Source organism: Desmodus rotundus, chromosome 11 (assembly GCF_022682495.2).
Source record: "Desmodus rotundus isolate HL8 chromosome 11, HLdesRot8A.1, whole genome shotgun sequence".
NCBI classification, from domain to species: domain Eukaryota; kingdom Metazoa; phylum Chordata; class Mammalia; order Chiroptera; family Phyllostomidae; genus Desmodus; species Desmodus rotundus.
Window position 1 is genome coordinate 1083518 of NC_071397.1, and position 20981 is coordinate 1104498.

The 20981-nt window shown below is 56.0% G+C and overlaps 5 protein-coding genes and 1 long non-coding RNA gene across 10 annotated transcripts; 2 read left to right on the forward strand and 4 right to left on the reverse strand.

Annotated features, from left to right (window-relative positions):
• Positions 1 to 247: 247 nt before the first annotated feature.
• Positions 248 to 5576, reverse strand: LOC123479478 (uncharacterized). 2 transcript variants are annotated; one of them, XR_006655107.3, is made up of 3 exons: positions 5258 to 5576; positions 4541 to 4720; positions 248 to 1108 (listed from the first exon to the last, which is right to left on the reverse strand). It is a non-coding gene; the product is annotated as an uncharacterized lncRNA (long non-coding RNA). The 2 variants fall into 2 exon arrangements; XR_006655108.2 differs by lacking the exon at positions 248 to 1108 and adding an exon at positions 3451 to 3610.
• LY6G6F (lymphocyte antigen 6 family member G6F) lies at positions 1130 to 4670 on the forward strand. Of its 2 annotated transcripts, none has more exons than XM_024557588.3 (6): positions 1130 to 1496; positions 1985 to 2314; positions 2398 to 2661; positions 3774 to 3929; positions 4102 to 4168; positions 4536 to 4670. In XM_024557588.3, exons 1-6 carry the CDS (start codon positions 1439 to 1441, stop codon positions 4558 to 4560), a joined length of 900 nt encoding a protein of 299 aa, XP_024413356.2. In that variant the 5' UTR covers positions 1130 to 1438; the 3' UTR covers positions 4561 to 4670. The 2 variants fall into 2 exon arrangements, with proteins under 2 accessions (XP_024413356.2, XP_053769979.1); XM_053914004.1 differs by lacking the exon at positions 4536 to 4670 and adding an exon at positions 4297 to 4504.
• A 407-nt stretch (positions 5577 to 5983) lies between the features above and the next one.
• Positions 5984 to 7464, reverse strand: LOC123479511 (uncharacterized). The gene is made up of 3 exons (XM_071219690.1): positions 7364 to 7464; positions 6586 to 7068; positions 5984 to 6468 (listed from the first exon to the last, which is right to left on the reverse strand). Exons 1-3 carry the CDS (start codon positions 7458 to 7460, stop codon positions 5984 to 5986), a joined length of 1065 nt encoding a protein of 354 aa, XP_071075791.1. The 5' UTR covers positions 7461 to 7464.
• Positions 7465 to 9565: 2101 nt separating this feature from the next.
• On the reverse strand, positions 9566 to 12588 carry LY6G6C (lymphocyte antigen 6 family member G6C). The gene is given in 3 exon segments (XM_024558103.2): positions 9566 to 9746; positions 10177 to 10285; positions 12537 to 12588. Coding segments are annotated over 3 exon segments (342 nt in total).
• A 1576-nt stretch (positions 12589 to 14164) lies between these two features.
• On the forward strand, positions 14165 to 17264 carry MPIG6B (megakaryocyte and platelet inhibitory receptor G6b). Of its 2 annotated transcripts, none has more exons than XM_053914378.2 (6): positions 14165 to 14251; positions 14483 to 14830; positions 14987 to 15077; positions 15403 to 15443; positions 15578 to 15657; positions 15775 to 17264. In XM_053914378.2, exons 1-6 carry the CDS (start codon positions 14191 to 14193, stop codon positions 15877 to 15879), a joined length of 726 nt encoding a protein of 241 aa, XP_053770353.1. In that variant the 5' UTR covers positions 14165 to 14190; the 3' UTR covers positions 15880 to 17264. The 2 variants fall into 2 exon arrangements, with proteins under 2 accessions (XP_053770353.1, XP_053770354.1); XM_053914379.2 differs by having other exon boundaries at positions 15559 to 15657; positions 15775 to 17263.
• A 337-nt stretch (positions 17265 to 17601) lies between these two features.
• Positions 17602 to 20859, reverse strand: DDAH2 (DDAH family member 2, ADMA-independent). 2 transcript variants are annotated; one of them, XM_053914099.1, is made up of 8 exons: positions 20650 to 20859; positions 20192 to 20232; positions 19437 to 19804; positions 19221 to 19320; positions 19019 to 19092; positions 18774 to 18893; positions 18099 to 18248; positions 17602 to 17919 (listed from the first exon to the last, which is right to left on the reverse strand). In XM_053914099.1, exons 3-8 carry the CDS (start codon positions 19731 to 19733, stop codon positions 17803 to 17805), a joined length of 858 nt encoding a protein of 285 aa, XP_053770074.1. In that variant the 5' UTR covers positions 19734 to 19804; positions 20192 to 20232; positions 20650 to 20859; the 3' UTR covers positions 17602 to 17802. The 2 variants fall into 2 exon arrangements, with proteins under 2 accessions (XP_053770074.1, XP_024413621.1); XM_024557853.3 differs by lacking the exon at positions 20192 to 20232.
• Between the last annotated feature and the right edge of the window lie 122 nt (positions 20860 to 20981).

The window sequence follows — 20981 nt, forward strand, 5'->3', positions numbered from 1 at the left end:
TATGGTTAAGATGTATGAAATACTGGTAAAAAAAAAATTGATGAATCATCACTTTTAAGTACCATAGAGTCTCCAAACCATATTGTTAAGTGAAAAAAAAAGCCACAGATTACATTCAACATGACACCATTGTACAAAGTTCAAAAACAAAATTTGATGAACAAGTGAAAGATAAAGCAAATTTGGAAAAGTGCTGCACAGCACAGAAATTTTTTTTTAAGATTTTATTTACTTTTAGAGACGGGAAGGGAGCAAGAGAGAGAGGGAGAGACGCATCCATGTGTGGTTGCGTTTCACGCGCCCCCCAACTGGACACCCAACCCACAATCCAGGCACCTGCCCTGACTGGGAATCGAACCAGGGACCCTTTGGTTTGCAGGCGGGCACTCAGTCTACTGAGCCACACTAGCCAGGGTCTCTTTGGCATTTTATTGCAGTAAACGCATACACTGAAAAGTGCACCAATCGAGTCTATGTCTCAGCACCCAGGTTAAGAACACACCTTTGCCAGGCATAGAAGGCACTCTGTAGACCGCTATTCATCGCTACCCACCCACTAAGAGTAACCACAATCTTGATTTCGAAACTCTTAGATTAGTTTTGCTTGTGTTTGTACTTCATATAAATGGAATGACATAATATGTGCTTTTTATTCCTGGCTTCTTTTGCTCTCATTATGTTCATGATTCAACCTCGTTGCCTGCCGCCGTGGTTTGTCCATTGCCACTGCTGTCGAATGGCCCGCTGTGTGAATATACCACAGGTTACTTAGCCATGAGACAGTTATACGTTAGAAATAGTCTTTGGGATGCATGGACTATTTTATACAAAAATCATTTTGAAAGTAAGTAACCTTGAAAAATAAGTGACACATTAAAAACTATTACAGCCATGTGAAGACATGAGGATCTGCCTCGAAAGCCCTGTCTGGGATGAAGGGATGAATCCGTGAATTTTCCAGGCCCTTGCCATTCTTCTCCTTGAGAGATGATTTTATGTACTCATCTGGGTCTCCGAAAAGGTGTGTGGCGTGCCAGGCAGCCCTGAGGAAAGCCATTCTAAATCATTTCCGAAGTACTGGCTGTTGTGTGCAGCCTCATGCTGGGTTCTGTGGAAACCAACATAAAGATTCAGTTTCTTCCCTCATGGCTGGCATCTCTTAGGGTGGAGAGTCTTCCTCTGCCAGTATGGAGTCAGGAGTCAGAAGGGTGAGGAGGCTGTCTTTGGAGCAGCTGGGACTGGGTCTTTTCCCCAGGACAGACAGGCAGTGGTCACTTCTTCCCCAGTGGACTTACAGCTGGGCTTTATCTCCCCAGCATTCCCATCCCCTCCAGAGGCCTATGTCACTGCAGACCAGCGAGTGTGGGCCTTTATCTGGGCTCTGTTTCCTCCGTGGGGATACCAGGTCCTAGGCAAGAGAACTTGAAAGGCTCTTCCCATGGCAGTCTTATTCCTCCTCCTTCTGCTCCTCTGTGGGCCCTCCCAGGCTGCTGCTGGTAAGGAGCAGGAGGTGGGGGATTCTGGGAGGTAGTGAGGGACTGCTGCTGTTTCTCCAAGGGGCCCAGGGAAGGCATCTGATTCAAGAAGATAGGTTTACCCCAATTGACCCCCTGTCTCTTAAACTGGGGAAGACCCAGAGACCCTGGGGATCCAGGTCATGTGCAGTTTCCTGTAGAAAATAAGGATGGGCGAGTATATGCTTCCAGAAAAGGAGAAATGAGAGGAAGAGGTAGGGGAGTTTGCCAACTATTCCAGCCTTTTCTCTCTTGCCCTCAGATTCCCTCATTCACTAGAGAGGGTAGGACAGCCCCTACCCTCTTCTCTCCACCTCACATGTTTTGTAGCTGTCCCTGGAGAAATGTGTTCACAGCCGGACCAGTGTGGGGAGACCTCAGAAGGGGAGGAAGCCAGGGGTTGGAGGTTGGAGCTGGGCGGTTGTCGATCTGATGGGGGTCTCTGGCCTCACACAAACCCCTTCCCACAGACACCTTCCAGGCCATCTACGTTGCCTCGGGGGAAGCAATGGAGCTACCATGTCCCTCACCACCCATCCTGCATGGGGATGAACTCCTGTCCTGGTTCCGCAGCCCTGCAACAGGCTCCTCTACTACCCTGGTGACCCAAGTCCAAGTGGCCAGCCCAGCCCCAAACCTTGGGAAATCTGGAAGGGAACCCAGGCTCAAATTGCTGGGGAACTACTCTTTGTGGCTAGAAGGGTCCAGGGAGGGAGACGCTGGGCGGTACTGGTGCACTGTGCTGGGTCAGCGCCACAAGTACCAGAACTGGAGGGTGTATGACGTCTCTGTGCTCAGAGGTGAGCGAGGGCATGTGGACCAGGGGCTGCTGGGAGATGGGGAAACCCGAGCAAGGGACTGAGGGGTCCCTCTCGCCCCACAGGATCCCAGTTATCTGCAAGAGCTGCGGATGGGTCCCACTGTTCTGTCCTTCTGTGCTCTGTGGTCCCTGCCAGACGTCTGGACTCTGTGACCTGGCTGGAGGGGAAGAGTCTTGTGAGGGGCCATGCACAGTCCTTCTGGGGCGATGGGGCCGCTCTGCTCTTGGTGTGTCCTGGGGAAGGGCCTGCTGAGCCCAGGGGCCGTAGACCAAGGATCATCCGCTGCATCATCCCTCAGAATAAGGGGATCAGCTTTAGCCTGGCAGGTAAACTGAGGGAGGATATGGGAAGCAGTGTTCCCTCTGACACATCTACACCTGCTGGGAGGAGATGAGAGGGGAGGCCAATTTGTTAGTGGCTACATCGGGAGGGGTGATTTCCGGGGGAGCTGATTATAACCTGTGGGAGGAGGGCTTCTTTCTCATTGACTGAACCCATAACAAAGAAGAGGGTTGGTTAAGCCAGCTTGCTGGTGGAATAGACGGCCTGCAAAGTGAGAGGTCTCTGGGTTCGATTCCCGGTCAGGACACATGCCTGGATTGTGGCCCAGTCCCTGGTTGGAACGCTTACCGGAGGCAACCAGTCAAAGCTTCTCTCCCTCTCTCCCTCCCATCCCCGTCTCTAAAAATAAATAAGTAAAAAAAGTCTTAGAAAACAGAGAGATATAGGTTAACCTAAGATTTGTGAGGAATATCCTCCAGCAGAGAGGAAGGGAAGAAGAATTCTTGTGGGAGAGTTGTCTTTTGAAGAAAGGACATACACACTAATGTTCTAATGGCCCATTGATAGTGAAGGCAGAAGGAGAAAAAAAATAGAATTGTTTTTACCAGAGAAAGTCCATTATACAGAGAAAGAATGCTGTTGGACGTGGAATAACCCATTTACAAGGCGGGAGGGAGGAGCAAATGGCCACTATTCCGGTAAGCAAAGGTCACTCATGGCGGTGGCTGGGCTTTGTCCCCTCTCCATCCACAGCACCTACCGTGGTGCTTGGCCTGTGGTGGCCACTCAGCACACACTTGTGGAATGACAGAAAGAATGAATACATGGAAGGCACTTTATTTTTTCTCGAAAGGGTGGAGTATTGTGAAGGATGTGAGGAGAAATGACGGTTATGGCATGTGGCCTGCTTAGTCAGCCGTCCACATGCGTGCTGGGTGTGGGAAGGCACTACCGTCTCCATCCATGTTGCCTCACGGGGTCAGGGTGAGGGACCTGGAGGGGGGCAAAGTGGGGGGCAGATACTGGGGACAAGGAAATTTATGAAGTCTTCCTTTGGCAGAGCCCACAAGACTATGGTGGAAGCCTGTCTTTGGGGCATAGGGACGGACCCCCTCACCGCCTCCCCCTTTATCCTCTTGTCCTGCTTTTACTGCAGCCTCCACGGATGCCTCTCCTGCCCCCTGTGCCCCTTCCACGGGCTGGGACGTGCCCTGGATCCTGATGCCGTTGGTCATAGCAGGCCTGGGGCTCGCCATCCTGGTCCTCAGCATCGTGCTCTGGAGGCGGAGGGTCCGGGGTGCTCCGTGCAGGGGTGAGTCCTTCCCTCCCAGAGGGAAGGCGAGGGCACTTGGGTGTGAGACAGAGGGTTGGCTCACATTGTGCCTCTGTGCCCCATCTTCTCCAGGGGAGGAGGGGGTAGGGAATACAGCTCCGAGTTATCTGGTGACTTCTCAGCCACATCCCATGTGACTCCTTCTCCCCAGATGCCTCAATTCTTCAGTTCAAACCTGAAATCCAGGTCTATGAGAACGTCCACTTGGCCCGTCTCAGGTGAGGAGCAAGTAGGGACAGAGGCTTAAATCCCAGAGGGGACTGGGTTGGGGTGGACATGGGTTCCTCATTCCTGAGGGGACGAAGAATGGAAGTAACCTTATTCTAAAAGATCTGTTTACTTTTAGAGAGAGGGGAAGGGAGGGAGAAAGAGAAGGAGAGAGACAGCAATGTGCGGGAGATGCATCGATCAGCTGCCTCTTGCACGCCTCCAACCAGGGACCCTGCCCCGCAACCAGGCATGTGCCCTGACTGGGAATCAAAACTGTTACCTTTTGGTTTGCAGGCCATTGCTCAATCCACTGAGCCACACCAGCCAGGGCTGGAAGTATCCTTAATCTGTCTTTCTGTTTCACAAAACCCACAGCTCACCTGCTCCCAAGACCAGATGATCTCGGTGACATCTGCTGGAAAGTGACCTGCTGTTTCCCTGGCCATCTGCCATCTGAAGGATTTCCTGAAAACTTGTGGCAAGGGGGGAGGGGCCGAAAGTGCTACTTCACAGTCCAGCTGGTCTCCAGCAGACAAGCCATGTGTGTATTGGGGTGGGGCCTGAAGAAAAGGAGAAGCATTATCTTGTGATGTCACCTATGAAAAGGTGTGGTCTCCTATCTGTAGCAGCCAGTGGAGGGTGGCCCTGAACCTGAAGTCACAGGATTGAGGGAAGCCTGGCGTAGCTGGTGGGGGGCAGAGGGGTGAATAGGGGTAGGGATGGGCAGAGAGGAGACAGAGGAATCCAGGGACTTGAGCAGTGGCGGAGAACCAGGCATGGAGGAACCAGAGAACAACAAATGGAAAATGAAGAAGAGAGAAGGGAAGAAACTCAAATCAGAGTAAGAGATGAGATGTTCGGGGATACAGAAAAATAGCACAAAGTGGGAAGGTTGAGGGGCAGAGAGAATGGAAAGAAAACTCAAGTTGCCTCTAAATTAAGCCAGCCCCTCACCCCCCAATCCTTACAAAGAAGAGAAGAAGTTGAGAGAGAACGAGCACCTTTAATGAGACCCCAGACCCCGTCAGATGGAAGGAAAGGGAACCGGGTCAATATGGGGTGCCCATGCTCGTGCCCACCCCGACCACTTTCCTCACCCTAGGTGCTCCCTTATGGCGTCTGCAGTGGTGAGCTGCTTGTCGTCACACTGCCGGCCTGAGACACCAGAGTCACGTTACCTCCCTGGGCAGCGGTGTCCACAGGGGCAGGAGGGTGGGTTCCCTGGCAGGGTGTGTAACAGAACCCTGCAGGCTGGGCTGTCTGTGAACCGTGGTCAGTCTGGTGAGGCAGGGGAGCGCAGCGATGCTCCCTACCTGTCCGTTGCCCAGGCTCAGGCGGAAGTAAGCTCAGCTCCCAGCCACACCCTCACAAGCAACTCCACCCAGTGCCCTTTGAGCATCTGCTCAAGCTTGGGCCTCCCTGGGGAAAAGCTTTCTTAGAAGTCTCACCTAAGGCCTTCGCACCACAGTGGCTTCGGCTAAGCTGTTGGCAAGAAGGAGGACGCGAACGACACAGACGGAGAATGAGGTGACGGCTGTGGTTCAGGCTCCAGCACCCCACACAACTCACCGAGCAGCTACAGCCTGCCTTTGGAGAATGTGCGCACGTGTGCACGCGCACATGCACACGCACACGCACACGCACATGCAGCAGTGTTACCAGACCCCCAGGTAGTGCTTTAAGTTTATTTTGCACAGTTCCCCAAGCTCTCCTTCCTGAGTTCCCTAGCAAGACTCCCCTCCTCACGCTGTGTGGTATCCCTTTCGTCCCTCTGCCTAGGACCCACAGCTCCATCAAACACCTGCCTTACCAGAGACCTGGGGCTAGGAGAGGGCATCAGTAACGGTCACCCAGAAAAGGCGAAAGACACAGAACAGGTGTTTTTGATAAGGCGGGGCTCTGGGCAGGTGGCTGCAGGGGCTGGAGCAGTACCCATAGGAGTCATGTCTGGAAGGGGTCTGCAAAGGTGTTAGGCCAGGGGTCTGAGGTCTCTGCACAAAGTCAGGTTCTTGGCTGTATCTCAGAAGTGTCTGGGCAGGTGTTTTCCGGGCCACAGTGATGTGGAGGAGTCCTGGGTCGAAGGCTGCACATCTGAGTGAGGCAGGTAAAGGAGGTTGCCTCCCCAGGTAAAGGCGCCCATGAGGAGCAGGGAGGTGAGGAGGAGGCTGGGGTGTCGCTGCAGCATGGCGGCCACATTCCACAGGTCCTGGCTGCAGAACATGGGAGTGTGACCAGTAGGTGGCATGGCCAGGCAGAGAGCACAGTGCTCTTGGGAGGCAGCCTTTCCGCTGGATGGTCTCACCCTGCTCTGTGGGACAGAGGGGAAATGCTAAGGCAGGGGGAAGAAGGAGGTAAGGCCCGGGGCAGCAGGAAAGGATGGAGGTGGGGAACAACCTGGAGTAGGGCCATTGAACCAGAGTCGTACCTGAGGTGCCAATACCGATGCCACAAGCCTCATCGTCCTGGCACTCGGTGGGAACAGGATGGCAGGGTTTGGCAAAGCTGCAGGGGTAGCAGCAGAGCCACCTCTGGGCAGGGTAAGTGGTGAAACCTGTGGGGTTGATAGAGATCGGGGGCGGGGAAGAGAAGCAAACCCGCCAGGTAAGAGACAGAGCCAAGATCCAGGACAGGGGTGCCCAGAGAGAGGTGGCACACCAAGCGGAGAGAGAAGCACTGGAATGCAGCAAGAAGGGCAGGCAGAGGCAGAAAAAGAGACACAGAAAGGAGGCGAGACAGGAGAAGAGAAAGTCACAGAGGCAAGAGGGATACAAGGATTGTGAGACACAGATGTGAACAGAAGCCAAAAGAATCAGCGATGAATTTAGAGACTGACAGAAGCCGAGGGCAGTGGGAGATGGCAGTGATGCAATTAAGCAGATGGCGAAAGAGACAAACGAGAAAATCCGAACTGACATTTACCAAGGGGCCCAGCAAAGAAGCCAGAGGTGAGATAGGGGCGAGGGAAACAGAGGCTTGTTAAAGACGCCACAAGGAAGAGACAGTTACTCTCCAATGCCTTTGGAAGAAACTTTATCGGGCTGGTCTGAGGCCATTGCCTGCAGCTCCTCTTTCTAAAGCTCCTACGACTAACTCTCTTCTTGGTGTCTCTCAGCTCCCTTGGCCCCCCAGCCCTCAGGCCTTTCCATCAACCCCTTCCCTAGCTGTCCCACCCCAGCCCCAGAGGATCCCCGACCCACCCTTACCCAGTGCCCTGCAGAAAAGCAGGATGCTGGAGGAAGGTGCTGGAGGTGCCCATGGCCGGGCCCAGGGCTCAGGAGTCTGGCAGAACGTGACCTGCATCCGAATCCCCCAGGTAGGAGAGTTGGAGCACCTGAGTGCGACAGGGAGGGGCCAGTAAACAAACACATCTAGGGAGTGAACCTTAGGGGGGAGGGCAGAACCCAGACCAGATTCACCAGCCTGACCAACGGTGGCCTCGGCCCTCTGTTCCCACACCCCACACCTCCCTGCACCCCGCATCTCCCGGTTTCTGCTGAAGTCTGCCCTTGCCTTCAGGGTCTTCTCTGTTCTCTCAGCTGTGTCTGAGCTCCAGAGTTGTGTCTGCCACCTTCCCCCCTGCTCCTCTCCCTTCCCCACACTTGTCTCAAGCTGTTCTCTCTTTTCCCCTTCTGTTCATTTAAGTCTCTCAGAGTCACCCTCCAAACAATCCTGGCCCAGATCCATTTGAAAGGATTTATTTATCGATGTGTGGTTGCCTCTCCTGTGCCCCCCATTGGGGACCCAACCCGCAACCCAGACATGTGCCCTAAGTGGGAATGGAACCGGGACTACCCTTTGGTTCACATGCTGGCACTCACCCCACTGAGCCACACCAGCCAGGGCCCAGGTCCATTTGAGTGTGGAATCAACACCATCCCCTCCACCACCCACACAAAGACCAGCTGCTTAAGGGAGGGCCCCAGGCAACTTCAGCTCCTTTGAGCCCCTCAAGCGCAAACAGAGTTGGTGGGAGGTGTGAGTTACACAACCCACAGGGACCACAGCACTCCAGCCCCGTGCGACAGTGCCGCGGCAAGACCCCTGGCCTCCACCTGCGTCTTGGCTGAAGTAGGCAGCGCCCTTGCCTGGGTCTTGCCAGACTGTGGAGGGGAGATTGGGAGTAGAGGACAGAAAGGGAGTAAGGGAATGAAGGAGATCTGAGGTGAGAAGGCGCAGCTCCTCTGTGAGCTACTAAAATCTATCGACCACTCAAGGGCTCACTGGAAAATTCCATCCCTTTTTTGTTGATGGGAGAACTGAAGGAGTAATGTGGGGGCACTCAGGCTCTAACTTGGGGGTTACCAAGCATCAGTGGGCTTAACTATGATGCACTCCTTAACCGACCCAGCTCCAAAAGACAGTGGAAAATCTGCCTGTTACTCCTGGACCTTGTCTCGAACCCTGGCCCTGACGCTTTCTTAGCAATGAGCATCACTGAGGGGAGCAGGCAGTGGGCTGAGGGGGGCTCGTGAGAGATCAATAAGCCTGATTGTCGGAGTTGGTTCTACTGTCCCCCATTTGCAGCCTGGCTCCCAACAGAACTCTTTTGAATTGAGAAAGGAAATAAACGTAAGCCTGTGATAGGAAGTTCATTCAGTGTCCACTTAGTAACCAGGCCAGGTGAGGCCTGACTGTACCTGAGGGGCTGGTGCCTGGAAAGAGGGTCCTGGGTCCATCCCCATGCAACTCTCCTGCCCTTTTTGGGGAGCCCTCAGGCCAGGCTGCACCTGCTTCTTAGCAGTACTTCAGAGGTGTGGCCTAAATTTGAGATAAGGGTAGTTTCTCCAAGCACTGAGACCTGTGTGCCACCCCCAGATACTGGAGGCCGGAAAAACCTGTTTCTGCATTTGCCCCAGCCCCACCTCCCAGGGAAGCTCCCAGGAGGATGGGGGGGGGGGCAAAAGTGTTATTTTTCTGGGAGAGGGGGCTTCTGACAATAGGGCTTCTGACAGTAAATTACCACTTATCAGACACAGACACTTATTACTCAAAATAGAAAGAGGTGAGCAGGGGGATGGGGTACATATGGCAGCCAGGGTTTGGGGAATCAGCCCCATACAGTGAGGACAGGACAGAAGCCCTCTTTCAGGCCAAGATCCCATCCCCCACCCCCAAGCAGGGCATGGTAGAGTGAAGGAGGCAAAGTGGGGAGCCCTTCTAGGGGTCAATGGAGGGTCTGGAGGGCAATGGGAAGGGACTTGAGAAAAGCAGAGAGGAGGAGGTGGGATGGAATGATGGATAGGGAGACAGACCACTGTCTAAAGAACTGTGAAGAGTCTGGAGAAATGTTTTTCCGAGCAAAGGGAGCCGGGGAGACATCCTTGCTGATAGCCAGGGGATATGGGGACACGGGGAGGGAGGCTTAGGCTAAAGCAGGGGGAGGAGAGGCAGCCATGGAGTGAGTGTCAGTGCAGCAGACAGAGGCCGAGGCCAGCCTAGGAGGTGAGGAGGACCAGGCCCAGAGCTGTGGCGGGCCGAGGGGCTGGGCTATAGCTCTTGCCCTTGTCACAGCAGGTGGTGGGTTTGGTTGAAGGTGTCTCTTCAGTGGTGCCGCAGTGGAGGCTGGAGAAAGCCCACGTCTTGCCTGGGTTCATGAGTGGGCAGTGGTGGCAGCTGGGATGTGCTCACCTCTCCCCACCACGTACCCACCCAGGCTTCCTTCGTTCCCAACTCTGCCCCAGCTTCCCATACCTTTTTTTTGTTTTAATCACTTCTCGGTCTAATCTTCCTCCTGCACTTCCAGGCCCTCCCCCTGATCCAATCCTGATCCCGTCACTTGCTGGCCGTGAAGCTCTGGGCCCATTGCTGTCTCTTTCTCAGGCCATGTCCTCAGTACATAATAACAGCCGCCACATCACAAGGCTGTCATTGGCATTCACTGAAGCGGTCCATGCAGAGACACGCAGAGTGCTACCGGACACATCGTAATCTTTGGACAAATGTCCTCACTGCTGTCATTCTCTGTCCCATCTCAGCTTTGCTGGGCTTCAGCCCCAGAAAGTGGGGGATATTATGGAGGTACGCATTTGTTGTTAGGCATTTGCACCCTGGTTTCGGGGGACAGTACTACTGGTCCACACTGCCCAGGACAGGAACCTTGCAGCAGGACTGGCAGTGAGAGGGAGCTGGGAAGACACGAGTCAGGCTGGGTGATGGGGTGTCCGACTCACCGGGGGCTGAGCCGAGCCGGCGGATATGGTGGAGAAGAGCCGGAGCAGTACGTGTTCTGACCTGCTTGGTCTGGCAGGGGTGGAGCAGCGAGTGATAGAAAGTGGAAGTGGGTGGGGGTGGAGCTGTTGCTCTATGAATGGCCCACACACTGAACCGTTGCCCTCTACTCCACTCCATCTGGGGATGAGTCAGGAGGGGCAGGGTTACCAGCAGCAGCACCAGGCTAGGGAGAGATGGAAAGTGAGTTCCATGGGATGGAGGAGGTGGGGAAGAAGGCGAAAGAATTCAGGAGAGGTCACAGATGGAGACTTGAAATAGGAAGGGGTACTAAAAACAAAAGTCACGAGGATACAACACATGCAGAAGTGGCTTCGAGCTTGAGGCTGGCAAGAAAACCACGTGTGGCCCTGGTTCGTGTGGCTCAGTGGATCGAGTGCTGGCCTGAGAACTGAAAAGTTGCCCGTTTGATTCCCAGTCAGGGCATATGTCTGGGTTGCCAGACAGGTCCCCACTTGGGTGTTGGGGACAACTTTGTGTGGTATCGGAGACTGTAGCCCCACGTGACCAAGGCCTTGAAAGAGGCCGGTAAGTCTTGACCGGAAAGCCAGGAATGCTGGAGGCAGGCATGACCCGATACTAACATGGAGGGTTCCCGTGGGAAATCAGGCCTGAAGAATACATTGTGTCCTTTGAAGCTTGCTTTGCTTTGTATAGCCCTGTTGATATAAACCAGATGTTTAAGCTCGAAGCATAAGGAGTGAATGCCTTATCTCATGAAACATGACTTAACCACCCTCTGGTGTCAGCATGTCTAACAGACCCCGACCTGAGGCAGATCTCTGTGTTTCCTCAATTGTTATCTATAGATAATATGTTTTCTGTAACTACGGCCTTTAGACATTGATTGATGAGCTTTGCATGCATACTGTATACCCCTTCCCATCCCGATCCCAATAAAAGCCTTGTTGGAGAAGGGCTCGGGGCATCTCCACTAGAGGGAATCGCCACCCCCTTTCCCACTGGAGCAACATATTGTGTCCGGGACGACTTATTTCTCATCTGCTTCTGCCAGGAGAGCTCCGAGGGACCGGGCATCCCACACTTGGGGACGTGGGAAAGGCAACTGATCAATATATTTCTTATACATTGATGTTTCTCTCCCTCTTTCTCCCTCCCTTCCCCTCTCTCTAAAAATAAATAAATAAAATATTTTTAAAAGTACAAGAAATATGCGAAATTCATTAAAAGAAAAAGACAGAAAACCATGTGTAACTAACTTTAGCAATTTACCATGCACCTCCTGGGCCCACCAAGAGCGTGGGAAGAGGAACCAGACCTGAACTGAATTCTCTCCCCCCAGGAGCTCTCGGATGGAAAGTAATACTATCTGGGAGACTTCATCAGATTCTGCCTGGGTACAGAAGGTGGACCCCCCCAAAAATTCCTGCCTTAGCTAATTCAAGGTTAGGGCATGCTAGGTTTGGTGAAGGAGGGATTTGGGCCAAGGGTGGCGAGACCTGTGACTGTACCTCAGTGAAACTCACCTTACCCTTGAGGGTGAGCAGCCCTGGCCTTCCCTCCCTAGAAGGCTGGGGAAACCTCCCTGGTTCCCTAGGAGAGTCTACGAGGTCCAGAAAACTTGTGTCCCTGGGGGGGTGCGCCCCAGGGAGGTGCGGGGGGGGGCACTAGAAATGGCAACTGCTACAGGAACTGAGCATGAAGTCCCTGACGAAGTGATGTCAAGGTGGGGTGCAAAAGAAACTTCAGGTTTTCTTCAGGATGCCTAGGTTTCTTGGAGGACAGATACCCTGCTGAGTGCAGGTGGAGAGAGGAGAAAGCAGGTAAGCTGTGTCCTGGAGACTTTTGTGTTGGAGTGGGGCAGGGGGGGGAACTGGATTTCAGGATTTTCAAGAAGGGAGCACCTTGGAGTGGTGACCAGGGGACCTGGAACCCTGCCTGGATAGAAGAGTGTGTCTTGGAGGTGGGGAGGAGGCTGAAGGATGAAAAGGTGGGTCCTTGAGAGAGGGAGCAAGGGCACTGTCCCAGGGAAGCCTGGCTCTGGAAGCACAGGAGAGCTCAGCCATTGGGGCCAAGGGTGCCTGGGGTCTTGAGTAGTAGGTAGTGTAGAGTGATAAGTGAGGCAGGGTATGAAAGTCCTAACTGGGCGAATCAGGTCTTGGCTCCACTGGGGCCCGAAGTGCTCACCTGAGACCCAGCAGAGCCAAGGAGATGAGGTGAGCAGCAGAAGGCCTTCCATGGTGAGGATCCTAAGAGTGGCAGCCACTGCAGCAGCTGACAGCAGATTTCCAGGGATCCAGCTCTGGGAGTTGAGTGGTCTTTTTGGAGTTTATAACCCCAACGTCCTCCCCTCCCTGCTTCCTCCCCTCCCTGCTTCCGGTAGCACCTCCTTCCCCATTAATGCACAGCTGACTGAGGAAAAGACCAGGGGTGGGGAGGGGCTAAATAGGACTGGGTGGGGGAGGGGGAGGGGAGAGAGAGATGGGGGAGGGCGGGCAGGATGGGGGGCAGGGAGTGTAGGTGAGCCATTCTGGGTCCTGGTGTCAGACCAAGACACCACTCCTAGTCCTCGGCCAACAGCCCTGCCTGCCCTGTCCTCTGAAGAAGCATCAGCAGAGGCCTCGGTGATATTGTAGTGGCTGCTGCTTCCTGGGAAGTGGGCAATGGGTGTGGCCCAAGATGGCTGTCGATTTGGGGTTCCTGGGGGGTGGGGGGCATTGGTAGAGCATGTGGGCAAAGGTTTTGGATGGAAGGGGCCAAATGAATCTCGATTCAGCTCCCACTTGGTCTTCCTGATCCCTGCTCAGCTACAGGATTAGGGAGTAGGGTTTGTGATGTCACCAAGAGCTCCTGTGAGGTCATAGCAGCAGAGGCATGAGCTGGGCTGCCTGCTAAGGAGGGGCTGCCTCAGGCCCCCCAAAGGTTCTCAGGACCCCACTCCAGCTGCACTCGAGCTTGGCTCAGCCTCCGCTGTCGCACCGGTTCGGTGAGAGCCGATGAAGTCCCCCTGGGTGCGGGACACGTGCACCTGCTCCAAGGGGCCTCCGCAATCAAAACCTGCTGGTTTGAACAAACTGAGCTAAAATGCAAAATAGAAACACACACACAGGGAGCAGGATGACAGCTGGGGGGGGGGTTGAGTTAGGGGTGAGGGATCAGCAAAAAGGAAAAAAGACCCATGGACATGGACAACAGTGTGGCGATTGGGAGGGGGGATAAGGAGGATAAATGTTATGGTAAAAAAATAAAAATAAAAATACTCCACGCACACACACACACAAAACACCCCTGCTGATTTTGATGTCGAGACACCGTGGCTGCGAGGGACAGCCCGGATGCAGAGACATGAGGGAGAGCTAAAATCAGACTGGAAACAGTAATGAAAATAGCAAGCACTTCCTGCTCCTATGTGTCAGCCATTGTTCTATGCACTCGCAGTGTATGTATTTAATTCTCACGATCCTCAACATAGGCGCTTTTACAGACGAGCAAACAGGCGCGCAGAAGTTAAGCGACTTGCCCACATCACAAAGCTAGTAGACGGCGAAGTCAGTATTGGAACCCAGCCGGGATCCAGAATTCCTGACGTTGCTACCCGCTCCGCTGCACGAGTTAAAGTGCGCGAGAATGCTGGTGCAAACCTCCCGAGCACGAATTTTAAGTGAGCATTGTTTGAGGGCTGCGAGCTTGCCCGCTAGTATTCCCGGAGAGATCCAGACAGCTGGGGGCCCCGCCCCCTCTCTTATCAGAGCCCCCCAGACCTGGCGACGCCCCCACCCCGTTTCCCTCCAGGCCCCTCCGCTGATTCACTCGCCGCCTCTCCTCACCACATCCCACAGCCATGGCCCTAGTTCTGCAGCTGCTGCCGCTGCTGCTGTGGAGGGCCCAACGGGCCGCCGTGGGTAAGGCATCCCTGGGAAAGTCGGGATAAACGAGGACAGGCCGAGGCGCGAGGAGAGGGTGATGGGGAAGTGGGATGTGTGTGGGAAGACCCAGGGTGGTGGGAGAGGAGAGGGGAGAGGAGACGGGGGTGGGGGGCAGTCCTCTCTCCTGAGCACTTGCCCTAACCACTGCCCCCCCCGCCCCCCCCGCCCCCCCCCGCCCCCCCCCCCCCCCCCCCCCGCCTCCCCTAGGTGCCTTGGAGGGCCGCCCGGGCGACCGGGTGAATCTGTCCTGCGAAGGGATCTCGCATCCCACCCGCTGGGCCTGGGCGCCCAGCTTCCCAGCCTGCAAGGGCCTGTCCAAAGGACGCCGCCCGATCCTCTTGGCCTCTGCGAGCAGGACCCCCACGGTGTCTCCAGTCCAGCACTTTGCTGGCCGCCTAAGAGTCCTGGACCCTGATATGCGGCGGCTAGAGCTGCTCCTGAGCGCGGGGGACTCGGGCACATTTATCTGCAGGGGCCGCCCCGAGGCCGAGAGCCGTACAGTGCTTCAAGTTTTGGGGGACGGGGCCTATTGCAGGGCTCCGGGGCCTAGCCAGGGTAGGTGGAAGCCTCCGTGCACAGGGGAAGTCAATTCGGACACACATTCCCGACGAGGAGGGGGCCTTGGCTGGGGATTCCTGAGCTGGAGAGCTAGCTGCCTGTCTTCGCTTCACGGACCTCAGCATTCACCACCCCCTTCTGCTATTGCCCCAGGGTCCGTGTATCCCCAGCTGCTGATCCCACTGCTGGGCGCTGGGCTGGTGCTGGGCCTCGGAGCGCTGGGCGTGGTCTGGTGGCAGCGCCGGTGAGCACGGAGGCCGAGACAGCAGGCGGGCGGCGCAGGGCCAGGATTTTCCCGGACTGAGGCTAGACCAGGAGACCTAGGGTGTGGCCTGGAGAATGGGGGTCAGAGCTTGGGGGCGAGGCCACATGCTGGTGGGTGGAGCCCTGGCTCTGGATGCGAAGCTAGTGGCGGGATCAGAGAGTGGGCGGGACTGTCCGTAGGGGTGGAGCCTCAATTGTTTCGCAGTCAGAGCCGGAGAGTAGCGGGGTCCTTGGTGCGGACTGGAGCGGAGAACGAGGGTGACAAGACTGGAGGCTCGGGAGACTGTATTATTTATTCCTTACAGGCACTCACCCCCGCACCCACCTGGACCCCTCCCCAGCTTTGGTGAGCCTGACCCCACCCTATTTTCCTTCTGCCCATACATCCCCCACCCCTCAGTTCCCGGGTCTGAGCCCCTGCTGGGAGCAGACAAGTTGGTCACTTTCTCTCAATCCTTCAGCTCTATCCCCCCCGCATAGTTCCACTAGTAAAAGCCGAGCCCCAGCGGCCAGTAAAGGAGGAGGAGCCCAAGACTGCAGGCGACACGGACGAGGAGCAGGTAAGGGTTTGGGGATGGGAAGGAGACTGGCCAGGATGCCTGAGAAAAGTGGACCAAGAGAGACGGCAGCCAGGATCGCCGAGAAGTCACACTTCCGCCTTCCTCCCCACCTTTCAGAACCTGCTGTATGCAGACCTGGATCATACGGCCCTCAGAAGGCCCCGCCAGTTGTCGCCGGGGGTCCCTGCTGATTCCTCCACCATCTATGCGGTTGTAGTGTGAAGCAAAGCCCGCACCCCAGACATCACAAGCTGGGGGTTCCCCATAACTGCCCTCCCCCTCTCTGACTCTCCCAGGAAAAGGCAGGCATCCTGGGGTAATCAGCACTAGCCTGGGAGTCCCAGGCTGTCTCTGCCGCTGACCTTGCTCCTTCAGCCACCCCATGTCCTGTGACTTCCATGACTCCCTCACCAAGCCCCGTCATCTGGCTCCGTCTCCCCATCTGAAGACACCAGCCTGTCCTAGAGAGTTGTCTCGCCTCTTCCCTCCCTCCCTCCCTCCCTCCCTCCCGGTCAAGCTCTTTGAAGCAGGGGCCACACCTGTCTTCTCCTCCACTCGCCAGGGACGTCCTGATGGCCACATCCAGTGGACATTTTTTAGCATTCATCTGGCTTGGCCTTTGATTACTCCATTCTTTAAGCTGTTTTTGTTTAATGCTGATGTCTTCCTCCTGGACCTTTCTTTCTCCTTACGCCCATGGTATTCTCCACCATGCTAGGTTTGTCTCTTTCTTTGCCTGCCTCCTTCCTCTTCTGGGAAGCTGTCATCCACAGTGGCCTCAGCCCTCACCTTGACACCCAGAACTCTCTCCAACTCAGATTTTCAGATTTCACCATCCAAACTGTCCCTCAGACATCCCTGCCTACCTGGCCCTATGCATTTTGCACACAGCATCTCCCAAACCTCTCACCTAATCCTCCTCTATTCTCTCTTGATCAACACTGTTGCCCAAGCCAGAAGCTCAATCAGGGAGACACCCTTCCCCTCTCTCCTACACAATGAACCAAGTCTTGCCGTTCTGTTTGAAGGTCACTGTCAAATCCACACCCTCTTCACGCTCAGCACTGCCACCTGAATGTACTCTCCTCATTTCCTTGGATTACCTGTAGCCCCGCTTCATCCTTCCGCCTTTGTACCCTCCTCCCTAAAGCCAGAGAGATCTTTCCCAGACACTAACCTGCTTCCGACAACCTGTATTTCCGATCTGTAGTATTTCTTTCCTTAACCTTCAGCTCTCTGCCTGCTCTCCAGGCCTATTTCTGTCATGCCACCTGTACACAACATGCTAGCCTTAGAGAAATTCTCCCTAGGCCCCAAATGCTCTATGCCTTTGCCCAATGTGATTCCTTTTTCATGGATTACCCTTTTCCCTCTTCTCCACTATCTGCCTGGCCTCAGCTCTTGCGTGTAGTTTCTGGGAAGCCATTTGTGGCCCTCTTTGCTACCCTGCATATTTTGATGCCCTGGGAGTCCCCTTATATCTCTCATCTTCAGTCTATTGTGAATTGTTCCATCACAAACTGTTCAAGAATTGTGAGTTCCTTGGCCTTTTTCATATCACTGCTAGGTCTCAGTAAATGCGTGGAAAAAAAAAATGAATATGCCTGCAAGTATCATTTCTTCCTATCAGAACTAGTCCTACCCTAACTAGGGGTGGGCTGGCAATCTACCAGTCTCTGAATCATCCGACATTTGATAAATTCTGCAGGAGATCCATGCACACTCTCTCTTCTCTGCCCTGTCCCTGCTCCCCACAGTAGAAATTCTGCCCTGTCCATCTTGCGCCCGAGTACCTGTGACACAGGGCTGGGCAATGACTCAGTAAGTGCCTAGTGAGGGTTTGATGAATGGAAGAGTCCTCCTTCCCAGCACTATTCCCCATCGTAGGTTTCAGCCCTGCTTCTGTCCCCCTGCCCCAGGAAGAGACCAGCACAGCCCAGTCTGAAAGTTCAGTTCTATTTTATTAGTTCTGGAAGAGAAGACTCAACCAATGGCTTCTATTCTTTTTCCCACACTATGCCCTCCCCCTATCTTGGGGCCCTCTCCCCACTTCTAACTATTCGCCATCCTCTGTCTAACCCTCCTTCCCCTTCTATTCCCTGTACTGCCCTGCCCCTGGCCAGTCAGGACCCCAAGGCCAGGCTCTCAGCTGTGGGGGCGTGTGCTGAGCACCAGGCAGAGGGAGCTGAGCCCAGCACCTGCCTTCTCCAGTTCTGAGCAGGACACAGGTACCAGGGTGACGTCAGAGAGCTTCTGCAGTGCCTGCAGGGAGGACATGGAGTGGGGAGACGGGAGTGAGACTCTGAGGCCCCCCCTTGCAGCCAGCTCAGCGTGGTCCCATTCAGGCTTCTAGAGAAGGTATCCCTCGCTCCTCCTACTAAGGCGGCCCGAGACTCCTTTCTCTGGTTGCTGGTGGTGGTGGAGCTCCTGCCTTCCCTCACCTCCTGGCTGTTGGGCAGGTCCCCCCCTCCACGGTGCAGGAGGAAAGGGGGCACACCAGGCAACCCAGGACGCAGAAAGAGACAGTCAGCGGCTGCATCATCTGGGAGGGTCAGGGAGGCATAGGGGTGGTCCGTCAACGCTGCCATTGCCTGGTGCGGAGGAAAGAGGCAGCGTTCAACTGTCAGTGCCTCTCCACACCGACCCTGGCTGCCCTGCCCCGACCCTGGCTGCCCTGCCCCGACTAAGGGACGGGGACAGTGACACTGGCGGAATAATAATGGCACAGCACTTACTAAGTGTCGGCGCAGTTCTAAGCGCTTTAGCTACCTTTGGTAATTTGCACCTCAAAATCACAGGCATCCCTTGCCACCTGCCTTCCTTCCCACCCTTTTTTTCCATCTCCCCTTCTTCAGCCCCCACGTGCCGGCCCCAACCATCCTTCAAGTCACAGCTCAGACGCCCCCACCTTTGGGGATTTTGGGAAGACTGTGTAAATCGACCCTCTTCCCTGATTTCCCAGCTTCCTGTCTGGCTACACGTCTGGTTTTCTCGCATTTTTCACAATAGATAAACAGCTCGGCGAGGGGAGGGGCTGGAGCGAATTCTCCGAGCCTCCCAGCCTCGCCTTTCGAGGGCCAAAGGCCGTGCCCCACCCTCGCCCCGCCCGTCCTCACTCTGACGGCCTTCTGGGCAGCGTCGCTGCTACCCGCCACCACGGTGTGGGGTCCCCCCATGCCGCAGAAACCGCGCAGGTGGGAGGGGCTTGAGACGGGCACTGTGGAGACCGCGAAGTCCTAGGCGAGAACAAGGGAAAGTACTCAGGGACGCGGAGAGGTGAATACCCTCGAACACCGGCTGCTCTCAGCCTCTTCCCCCCAGTGTCCAGCTCCCGCCTCCCGAGGCCAGTCTCGCTCCTCACCCGGAACGTGTCCGCCACTATCTCAGCTCCTCGGTGATTGGTCCATTTGGAGAGGCCTACGAAAAACTCCCGGCCTGAGCCCCGGGTGGCCCAAGAGGTTTAAAGGCGGGAGGGGATGAGTTGGAAACGAGGCCGGGACGGCCTGGTCTCCCAAACTCTGCCCCCCTGGGTCAAGCCCCAGGGACGGGCACGCCAACCTCACCGGTGAAGAGAACATCCGTGCCATCCAGCGTCGCGTTCTCGTCCCCCATCTCCACAATTCGGAGCCCCAGGTCCTGAAGGGCTTTGCGAACTCCATCCACCTTAGGACAAGAGAAGAGGGAGCAGGGCCGACACATTCCCGCCCTCAGTTCTTCCCTAGAGCCTCCGATGTCCAGCTCTTCCCTTTCCCCTACTCCCACCCCACCCTGGCGCTCACCTCTGGCCTGCGGGCAGGGCTCCAGGGCCTCGTGATTAGGGCTGTGTCCCCTTGGATCACAGCGGTGTCACCGAGCAATGTTCCCAGCGGCAGCGACTCTTCAGGAGGCAGTTCGAGCAGCTGCAGCCCCAATCGCTGCCTCAGTTTACCCCCCAACACCCCGTGCTCCCTCTGTGCTTTAGCCAGGTCCAGAGCCGGGACGCCGGCCCCCGCACCCTCCCCGGACGCCAGGCTCTCCGGGACCCCGCGGATCAGGGCATGGGAGCAGCGGCCCAGCCCTTCCCCAGACGTCCCCATCCCATCCACACAGACGCCCCTTCCGGCCGGCCGCGATGGTTTCTTAGTTTCCTCTCTCTTGTTTCACCGGTCTGGGAGAAGAGGCAGAATGGGGGAGAGACAGAGACATGCAGAGAAGGGCACAGGGAGGTGGTTACGAACGCCGAGGTCTTCCTCCAGCCATCTCTGGATGCCTGTCCCACCCCTCTCCACCTCTTGCAGACCTTCCGCTGCTGCCCACCCCAGTCCACCCGCACCCTAGCGAGTCTGCTTCTTTAGGGGAAGTCCGAAGACCAGGACCGGGATCCCCTAATCTCCAAAACACCTGTAGTGCCTGCTCCGGGGTGCGGGGAGGCGGGGGAGGGGGGTGCTTGGTGAGGTTGCTGCCCGGCGCCCCTCTTGGCAGCCGCTAGGATGCGCTCACTCCCCAAAAATGCTGCGGCCCCGCCCCCTTAACCCTCGGCTGCTCGTGGCCGTACCGTTCCGAAGTGCGGCGAGGGAGTTGTGGGACAGGAGACAGCTGGGGAGAGAGGGCCCGGGGAGTGGAAGTCTTGGATCCAAACGAGAACGGGAGAGGGACAAGGAGGGAGGAACTAGATAGAGCCTAAGGAGTTAAATAACCTCTCCACCCCGGAGAGTCACTCCGCTCCTAGCGCGACCCAGTATAAACCAGACCGAGTCCCGGAGGACTGGGAGAGGTCTAAAACAAAATCCGAGGGGCGGGGGAAGCAGGAGGCGTGGTCCCGGGGAACGGGCGCCACTCCAGGCTCCACGACCTGGTCCCTTCTCTCCTGGTCTATCTTATTCGAAGTCCACCCCATTCAGCTCCGCACCCAAATGTCGGTTCCCCGCACTCTGTCCGGTGCAGGCACGGGCCCGACACCCCCAGACTCCGGCCCCAACACAGTCCGGGGGACACCTCCCACTCCAGACTCACCTCCAGCAGCCACCCCTACTCCCGCCGCTCTGTGTTCTTGGCTGGGGTCCCAACCCTCCTGAGACCAGAGTTGGCTGAGAAGGGAGCTTGTCTTCAAGCCTCGGGGACTGGAGTTTTGGCTTTGAGGAGTCTCGGGTGGCCAGCGCAAGTACTACTGTGGGGCGGGGGCGCGACGGTCTGGCGGCTCCGGGGCATTGTCTGAACGGGACAGGGCGGGGATCCCCGAGGCCACGCCCACACAGCTCCGCTACGCCGCGCTCCCCCTTCTCTGAACATGGCCCCGCCTGGCGAGCAATGCCCGGGCCCACCCAGATATGGCCGCCCCTTAAGGC